Here is a 9663-nt window from a genome sequence, read left to right on the forward strand (position 1 = left end):
ATGAACCTGCTATTATGCTGTTACACTACATGTTGCACAGACAGAATAGCAAAGCTGCCACACTAATCAGTGTGGTCGTTTATTTTCTTGTAGGTCTGTTTTAGGTTATTCATTTTTTTCTCTACATGACTTCTCTCTGTGTGGTTCGTCAAGGTCACAAAGTGAGATAACACGCAAGGGAAATGAGTCAAAATGAGTCAAAAATCACATTGTATTTCCTCCATATAGGCTTAATTAAGCCTGGTCTTTCAGATCCGGGTTGCGTTTACAGCAGTGTATCCTACTGTCACTCAAAGCCTGCGCCATCCTGAAGTACTAGTAAAACAAACCCCAGAAACAGGTCTTTGGAAGTATCCCTAGTTCCTGCAGTGCAGATACAAAAGAAAGGTGCTTTTTTTTTTTTTTTTTTTTTTGCAGAGGTTGAGAGGACTATGAAAGAATTTAAACTATGAAAAAGATCATTTCAAATACAGGCTGGTTAATTAAGTTCTAAAAAGTTTTTTCTCATGATTTGAAGTTATGTTGCCCGTCATCTTAAGCTCGTCTTACCAATCTACTAAATGGCTTTTTAAGATGTGTTGGCAGATTAATTTAATTGCTGGCCATAATTAGGATTCTCAGCACTGACTCTCCCGTCTCTTATCCTTCAGATGATTGTAACTGACATCTATAACCACCGTTTCCACCGGATCTTCGCCACCAATGAAAACCTCAGCAGCATTATGGAGAGAGATGATATTTATGTGTGAGTGTCAGATATGAGCAGCTGACAGACAACACGTCTGCAGATTATGTAGATATAACAAACTGCAGGCATGTGCCATTTTCAAAAACGTAGGTTTTTTGTTTTGTTTTTTTTACGCTAGGATGCTGAGTTTCACTTTTCATTGGTTTGTCGACATCTTGCTTAACCAGCGTGACTCTAAAGGATTCACCACATGTCTCTCTGCAGCTTTGAGGTGGCGGTGAACAGAGTGGAGGACACAGACCACGTAGTGATCCCAGTGCACTTGAGAGAAAAGTACAAGCAGTCAGGATATAACCACACGAGCACGCCGCTGTTTGGACAACCCTTCCTCATCGCTGTCCCCAGAACCCTCAGTGAAGACAAGCTCTACAACATGCTGCTCCAGCGCCTCTGGTAAGTCAGCAAAAATCGACAGGCTCTTTTTGCAGATAATCAACGCTGTGTCGTTTAGAAATAGAAAATAAAAACAAAAACTTGTGCTTGGAATAAAAAGTGGTTTTGTGTTTGCAGTCGGTTTGTGCGATCTTCTGTAGAGGAAGAAGAGGACGACTGTGAAGAGACACAGCCATCTAAACAACACACTGTTAATGGTAATGCCACTAATGGACTGTTGGAGGAGGGGTCACCGAGTAAGTGCACCAACACAGTTTTCTTGTAAAGTTCTGACCTTTTGAAATGCCTTTTTTTAAAAAAAAAAAAAAAGTGTGCTGCTTAGTGTTTGCTGTTAAAAGCTCTACTGCCGTCTTTCAGGTGAGATGGAGACCGATGAGCAGGACGACGAGTCCAGCCAGGATCAGGAGCTGCCCTCTGAAAACGACAACAGCCAGTCGGAGGACTCTGTCGGTGGGGACAATGAGCTTGAGAACGGTGTGGTCGGCCCACAGAATTCCACCAAAGGCCAGCAGACGTCCGGACACAGCAGGAAGAGACTTTTTACATTCCAGTTCAATAACATGGGAAAAACTGACTTCTCACTCATCAAGGAGGACACCAGGCAGATCCGCTTTGACGAGGGACACCTCCGACTTAGTGGTAGGAAGCGGGTTTTACTGTTTTTGTTTTAGCATCATTGCAATGGCAAATAGAAAAGTTGTTTTTTTTTTGTTTTCCTCGATCATGTAATCACAGCATTAATCAATAATTGAAGTCATTTTAACTGCTGTAAATATTACAGCATATTTACGTTCTGCCCATCTTTTTACAGACCGCTCTTATCTCTCCTTGGACTGGGAACCAGAAATCAAGAAGAAGTATTTTGACGAGACTGTTGTTGAGGTAAAACTGATGTCGGGAGCTGCGACATTGTCTGTTTTCACCGTGTAACTGTTGTAGTGCAGCAAGACGCTGAGCAGTGTGGAACATAATCATGTTGTGATAACTGCACAGAGAAGAGCAGCAGGAAACCGAGGTGACTATTCCAAATGTCTTCTAATCAAGAGCCCACAGGTTTGAAACTCTAGATCTACTCACTAGATGATGCCGTGAATAAGTGCATCTAAGTGTTAAAGTAATCTGTAAATATTACCTCTTACTCCACGCATTTTAATCTGAGGGAAAGGAACTGAGTAGGGATGGCTACGATAACTTTGTATTAAACAGTGCCAGGGCTAAATTTATTTAACGGTAATTATGTAATGGTATGGACAAGCTCCAGCGCCATCATTTCTGCTCTTGCTACTGGAGAAATGGAAATGGTCTATTTTCTACTTGTTACTCCAAAATCAATCTGGAAAACCAGTGTTTTGGGGCTCACAGTGTAACTGGTGAACACCTGGTCCAAACCTTTCTCTCCTGTTCACTAGTTAATGTTTTTAAATGCAGATTTTATTTATTTTTTTTATTTGCTTTTCAGGTTGCATTTGGGTACATTCAAGCTCTGATTCTGCATTTACTTACTGTTTACCTACATCCAATCAAGCCCTCCTTATATGCTCCTGTCTAAAGAACTTGGACTACAAACTGAAACCAAACTGTTTTCACTGCCAGAAAGAGTCTTATTGTCTGTATGGAGTTAACCTATACTACTAGTAATGATAGTAGAAAGGACACTTCACCAGTCTGTGATGGCACTTTCATGTAAGGGTTCAAACATAACCAATGTGTCTTAACTTTGCACAGTTTGCACAGCTTTTGACAGCCTAGCTTGCAATTCATCTCTAGTTGCTCCACATATGTGATGCAACCAAGAGTCTACAGATTTACAAGTTGTTGTTTTTGTTGTTGTAATTGTGCTATGTAATTGTAATGTGTTTTAGGATTATGATGATTAGGATTATTAGATAATGGTGTGAAACAGTGTTTATAACAGTTTAATTTATATTACATGTACATTAATTCTTTTTGGTTTTTCTCTTAAAACCTATTATAATATTAATTAATATTATAGTTGAAGTACCTTAAGCAGTACTGTTGAGATTAACAGTTGAGGTCTTGATAACACTTATCTCTAACTGTACTTTTAAACGGCTTCTTTCAAAGTTAAATGTTCTCTTTTGCCACAGATTTTAATTCATGTCATTTCAGACAACTAATTCAGAACTGTTTTACTCTAACAACTATATGCTCGTGTCTCTGGGAGCAGGACTGTGACAAGCACGAGAGCATGGAGTACAAACCTCAAAAAAAGGCTTTCTTCAAGCTGAAGGACTGCATCGAACTGTTCACCACAAAGGAAAAACTGGGGGCAGAGGACCCTTGGTGAGAAGCAGTGAAAACAATTCAAAACACTAGTTGTTGACGTCTGGCTGGTTACAGCACCTAAAAGGTGATGTATCTTCTCACAGGTACTGTCCCAACTGTAAGCAGCACCAGCAGGCCACAAAGAAGCTGGACCTGTGGTCTCTGCCACCAGTGCTGGTGGTCCATCTTAAACGCTTCTCATACAGTCGCTACATGAGGGATAAACTGGACTCACTTGTTGACTTCCCGCTCAGGTAGACACACACACACACACGCACACACATTCACAGGGCACTGCCTTTTTAGCAGTTTATCCAGTGTATGTCCTGCTCATTCTTTTCAAAATCTACAGTGTGTGTATGTGCACACTAACAATATACCCTTGATGAGTTAATGACAAGCTGCTTTGTTGTTGTGTGATAGATGATTGGGGTTGCTGCATAATTTTTTTTTTATGTACCGTAATGTTTTGTAGTCAACTCAAAGTATTTTTTTTTTTGAGGGAGGAAAAAACCCAACAGCAAATGATTGTTTCCCAAAAAGGTAGGACAAACATGGCATGTGCTCAAGGACATCAGTGTTGACACAAGTTGTGTGTATTTCTGCTGTAAGGCAAACAGGTGAATTGTGAGTTTGTCTTTTGACGCTTCAGCTTTCAGTTATTAAAGCGCATAATTTAAATGTTTAATTTGTTGTTTTTCTGAATAAATTTTGCTACACTTTGATTTGTGAGTATTATATTGTGATCGCTATAATACACAAGATGTGAAAATTGGTATCTGAAAATTTAAATAAGTCATATTTTATGAACTTTCCAAAAAACCCTTCAAATTATTTTCAATATTTTGTTTTTAGATGCTTTTTTTGCATATTTAAATCAGTCAGATTTTAATGTTGGTCTGAAACATGTCGGTGTGATAAATATGGGAAAAGGGTAAGAAGAAATGCAGGGTCTGATCCTGATTTACAACACTGTACATGCTACATGTTTCTACCTTCATCACAAACACACCACGCTGAACGTGTGCAATGACGGCTTTTTCGTGTTTGTTCCCAGAGATCTGGACATGTCTGAATTCCTGATCAACCCCAATGCCGGGCCCTGTCGCTACGACCTCATTGCTGTGTCCAACCACTATGGTGGGATGGGAGGGGGCCACTGTAAGACTCAAACTCATGCAATCATGTATCTTTTTTTTTTTTTTTTTTAAATTAGGATTTATAATGTTCCCGGATTTAATTTCAACCCCATGAAAGGTCACTGGTAGAAAGAAGAATGTTATTGTGGCCTCTGAGTAACCAGACAGTTTAAATCTGGCTTGTTGTGAATCTGTAAACTGTAGAATGTCTTTTATTAGTTAGTAATGCTGTTAGAAGTCGCAAATTGCTTTATAACATAAGAGCCAAGCAGTGGGAGTATATAAAATGACACACAGAAAGGGAAACATGGTGAAACGGGGCTCTAACTAATGGAAATTTTCATGACTACAGGATTTCCAACAGAAAAATAAATGTAATCAGAGCGGTAACTTGTGTATCTGGGCTCTTTTTGTTAAAATCGATACGTCTCCCACACAGTTTTTGGCATTGCCACGTTTCTACTCTTCAAATCAAAGCTTCAATTTGGTGCATAAACTCTTACAAATTTCCTTTTGAATGACTAGATGATTAATCATTGAGTAATTTCTGCTCTAATTGCTGTGTTTTCCTGTCTTTTAATCTTGTGTTTGTTACTTTTCAGATACTGGTTATGCTAAAAACAAAGACGATGGAAAGTGGTACAACTTTGATGACAGCAGCGTGTCTCCTGCCAGCGAAGATCAAATAGTGGTGAGTGTCCTCATTTGTAAAAGCCACAGACAGCAGGTCCTACTGCATTTTTATTAAAGGCAGACTTGCTGGGCAAAAAAAATTAATTATGTCATCAGAGTAATGCACGTATGTACACTGTAATGAGGATGAGTTATGTAGTTGCCACACAGCCTGAGTTCTCCAAGGCATCCAACTGTTCTGAGACCCCAAAAGGTTGATTCTGTTCATCTGGACGTAACATTTTCAGTGGTTTCTCCCACTGAAATGCTACGTCCAGATGAACAGAATCAACCTTTTGGGATTTACTTACCTGGATGATTGAGCATGCATCATGACAACTGTGCTGAGATTTCCCAAAAAGTAAGTGTGGGTGTGTGGTACAGAGAGCTCTCTGTTCTGTGGTGGGGAGGATGATTGAAGCCAGACAGGTAAACCCTCACGGAGATGTTTTCGTGCATAGAGAGCGTTTATAAAGGCTTTCACATCTTGGAGGCAAACTGAACTTCAGATGTTCTGGAAGAGATTTAGCGAGCCACCCCAGAGGAGACCAGCTCTTTCTGTAAACAATTTTTGAAAATGGGTAATGGCTTCATACATTTTAACAAAGTATATACGTTTCAGCAGAGGATTTCTTTACAGCAGGACTTCATTTTGCTTTTAAATTCATGTTTGATGGCCAACTGTTGGAGATGTTATGTTCCAGGAAATAACATCTCCAGTAGTGATGATGTTGCAAGCATGAATACTGTATGTATCCTAATCTGAGTTGATGGGATTTAAAGAGATGAGACATAATCTATACAAAAACCAAAGCTAACAGTGTATTAGTCTGTCAGCTTCTGCATCCCCAGCCGCTCATTAAAAACATCGAGAATGTACAGTTGTTCTAATTGTTGTTGTGTTTTGTTTTGTGTTTTTTAAAAGGACTGAATGTAATATTAGGGACTACTTTCAGTAACAGATTAATACCATGGGTTTATATGAAAGATTGCTGTTGTCTGCTGATTTGTGGACTACTGTTCTGCAGACACATTTGACCATGGTCAGTGGTGATTGTGTTAACTTATTAGCCAAGGCTGTTTGGCATGTTCATTTGACAAACTGCACGAGTGTTCACACAGCTACATGCGACAGCTACAGAATAAAATTACTTCTCAGGCATCTGCTAGTGCCGCTAAGTGCATGTGCATGCCACGTTGTTGGCCATATTATTAAATTAAAAATATTGAACATGTAAAACACGGCCACACTGATAAAGATGTGGCACAGCAGATGGTTACATGTATTCAAAGCACACACTTAATAATGGAAACTATATGAATTAGTACAACGTAAAATGGCGAATCCCGTTAAAGGAAAGAAATCCAGACCCTGTACAGCTGTGATGATGCAGAGACAAAAGCAGTTTTATACTAGTCTGTAAGGACTGTGACCTGCTGTTCAAGTGAGCCTCAAGTGGTCATTAAAGGGAACTGCATTTATCTGCACTAAGCATTATCTTCATTTTTTTAGACCTGGATGCTTCCATTGAAAAGAGATTTGGTGGTCTAGTGAATATTTATACAGCCCGCTTTTCCAGTTTATAAAAAATCTTTAGTGACTACATTTCTCATTGTTTCTCAAAGGAAAACAAAACGGAAAAGTTGGTAAAAGTCAGTTTTCTAAGGTGAGCCTGACTCCATCATGTCAGTGTAGCTGAGTGACGCTCTTTCCTGTTTTGTTTCCGTCTCTCTCTGTAGTCCAAAGCAGCCTATGTGCTGTTCTACCAGCGCCAGGACACAGTGAAAGGCACCGGCTACTTTGCTCTCGACCGAGAGGAGGAGGAAGAGGAGGAGGAAGATGAAGAAGAGGAAGGGGAGGATGAGGAGGGCGAGGAGAGGAGGGAGAGAAAAACCGCCTTGTCCGCTCAGGGAGGCTTGTCTGCTGCCGCTGCCGCCGCTGTTCAAAGCGACGACGAGGACCCTAATGAGAACCAGTGCAGGAAGAACGACGAAGAGCAGGAAGACGAGGAGGAAGAGGAGGCAGCGGAACAGCCGCCCAATCGAGACGTCGCCATGAAAACCAACTGAGGGAAACGAGGACATGAATATATATAGAGAGAATGGGATCTTTCCATCCAAAGCCATACGGACACACGGCGTGACAGCGGGCGCCACTGGTCCCACCCAGCGGCTCGGACTTAGCTGCTCGACAGGAAGAACCACTGCGGAGACATCAGCTGTTGGGTCAGGGGGCTACAGGGGTACGCAACTCTAAGAAATCAGGGCCCTCCTCTGTGGTTGGATCACTGTGTGTGTTTGTGTGTGTGTGCGTGTGTGGCCACGTTCGTTTGTTTAGAATTTGCTCACTTGCTCTCTGAGAAGAGTCACTAAACAGCCGGGATCTTTGTTTTTTTTTTTGTTTTTTTTACAGCTTTGAATCTCAGTTTTATTATTTTTTTAAAGTACATATCTTTAAGAGGAATGCATTTTTGGCATATCATTTTAGCATCATCGTTTAGATTTTGTAAATATTTTAAACACTGAATTGTACCGAGTTTTCATGATGCGCTGAAACATTTTTGAACTTGCACAATCACCAACCATCCGCCCCGCTTTTCTTTCCTTTTTTTTTTTTAATTTTAAATGTATCGATGCCAGACATACTGCAACTTTGTGTCAGAGTTTTCTCACATACAGAGCTTAGGAAGCTGCCTTTAGAAAGCCAGTGCTGAGACGCCACTACACTAAGAAATAATGTTGAGAACTGACAGTCGTTGCTGTGTGGGTTTTTTTCTTTTTTTAAATAGCCATCCAGCCGAGCTAGCTCTGTCATGCTGCTGCGATCTTAGATTTTTACACATGATTAACATACTGGCATGAGCCTTGGAGAACTTAAGATCCTGCTTTTGCTCTGTCTATAGTCCTCTCTGTTTATAATTCTTCAGTAAAGCAGGACTGAGATATTGCGTGGCTAACTTTACAAAGAAAGCACACTGCATCTCTCCATATTTTAAATATTAGGAAATGCTCTTTTAGAAGTTTATATCCGGAAGTCAAACCTATATGTAGTGAAGTGGTGTTTAAGGAGTTAGCAGAGATTCTTTACTCCTCTTCACCCGCTCCTGAAGTTGTACTTCATTAGATGGTATTTAAAGCTTTATTGTGGCTACGTTCTTAAGATTTTAGGCACTTTGAGATTAGGGACATCGGTGATTTCATTGTCTCCTGTTTGAATCGCCTCGGCCTTAACTCTTAATCTCAGACCAGTCGCCTTTTCTTTGCACACGGCCGTCACACCATCTCTCGATATTATGCGAGCACTCGTCTATGAATGTCCATGTTACTTGCTTGATATCTCCCAGCCACGTCACACCAGTTTCTTTTAACCCACAAGAGGGCCAGAATGTATGCTGAATGAACCAGACCACATGTATGTGACTGATGCCTTTTAAGTCATCCTTTCTTTCTTTCACTTCTCCCCATGGCCCTTTCGAGTTTGAAAGGTGATGGAAATGGGTGTTCTTTGCATTTTATATTACCTGTATGAATTTCATGGGTATTAGCTGAATGCGTCCCTTTTTTGTGGTCCTGAGCTTTGAGGAGGAGAGAGGGAGACAAAACTTAAAAAAACAAAAACAAAAAAACATTTTGGGGTGAGTGTGCCTAAAAGGCCTTTCAGCTTCTCGGGATCATGATACAGTGAAAATATTTTGTGGCACATCGTTGGCAGGATATTCCTCCATCGACGTAACTCGCGGTAAAACTCTATTCTCCATGGTGGAGTGCGATGTTTTCTTTTCTACCTGCTCTTTCCATTGTAAACAGCATTAGCGGATCTGTTGTTGCCTCAGAATATTAGATGTGTAACATGCCTTTAAGAGCATCTCTGTGCTTCGACTTCAGGTGGCTTTACCGCCTCAGTGCTGCCTTGCTTTTTGGGCAACTCACCCCATCCTGAGTGAGATGTGATTGCTACTATAGGCTTATACAATACTGTACATAAGAGTTCACTCTGTGAGTGCACATTTGATAAAATTTATTTATTTATATGTAAGCATTTAATAATAAACAATATATTTAAAACCTTGGCAAGACGTGAAATGTCGGGGGTAACGTGGCTCGAGTCCACACATACACACTAGTTTGCAGAGTCTTGCCTGTGCTCTCGTCAGGGAGGGAATATTTTTTAAACAAAGGATGATTCTGTTTTGGGACTTTTTTTGTAAAGATAATCCAGACATCCTTGCATGATGATGTATGGGGTGAGGGTGGGGGTGGGGAGTTACCAGGTTTGGCTGCACTTGAGTTCACTTGGGTTTACATTTGAAATGTGCATGTGTATTTATACACAATCTTCAATAAAGTTGTGTAAAGCTTCCTGTGTTTCGGCCTGGTGGTTCACTTTCTTGACCAGCTTCCATAGCTGCCCCACATCTTTGACTG

At 40.6% G+C, this 9663-nt stretch overlaps 1 protein-coding gene across 3 annotated transcripts in view; it reads left to right on the forward strand.

The window, feature by feature from the left end:
- The window catches only part of usp15 (ubiquitin specific peptidase 15), a 28773-nt gene extending 19225 nt beyond the window's left edge, over positions 1-9548 (forward strand). The window contains exons 13-22 of one of the 3 annotated variants that reach the window (XM_082509766.1): positions 651-745; positions 953-1141; positions 1259-1377; positions 1499-1780; positions 1953-2023; positions 3330-3445; positions 3532-3681; positions 4485-4588; positions 5169-5257; positions 6979-9548. In XM_082509766.1, the coding sequence (XP_082365892.1) occupies positions 651-745; positions 953-1141; positions 1259-1377; positions 1499-1780; positions 1953-2023; positions 3330-3445; positions 3532-3681; positions 4485-4588; positions 5169-5257; positions 6979-7308 (1545 nt within the window). In that variant the 3' untranslated portion in view covers positions 7309-9548. Of the gene's footprint in view, positions 1-650; positions 746-952; positions 1142-1258; positions 1378-1498; positions 1781-1952; positions 2024-3329; positions 3446-3531; positions 3682-4484; positions 4589-5168; positions 5258-6978 lie in introns of those variants that run through there. The other 2 variants (XM_082509767.1, XM_082509768.1) reach the window with 2 other exon arrangements.
- Positions 9549-9663: the final 115 nt, after the last annotated feature.

The sequence above is a fragment of the Aulonocara stuartgranti genome (assembly GCF_965226115.1).
Source record: "Aulonocara stuartgranti genome assembly, chromosome: 17".
Classification (NCBI taxonomy): Eukaryota; Metazoa; Chordata; class Actinopteri; order Cichliformes; family Cichlidae; genus Aulonocara; species Aulonocara stuartgranti.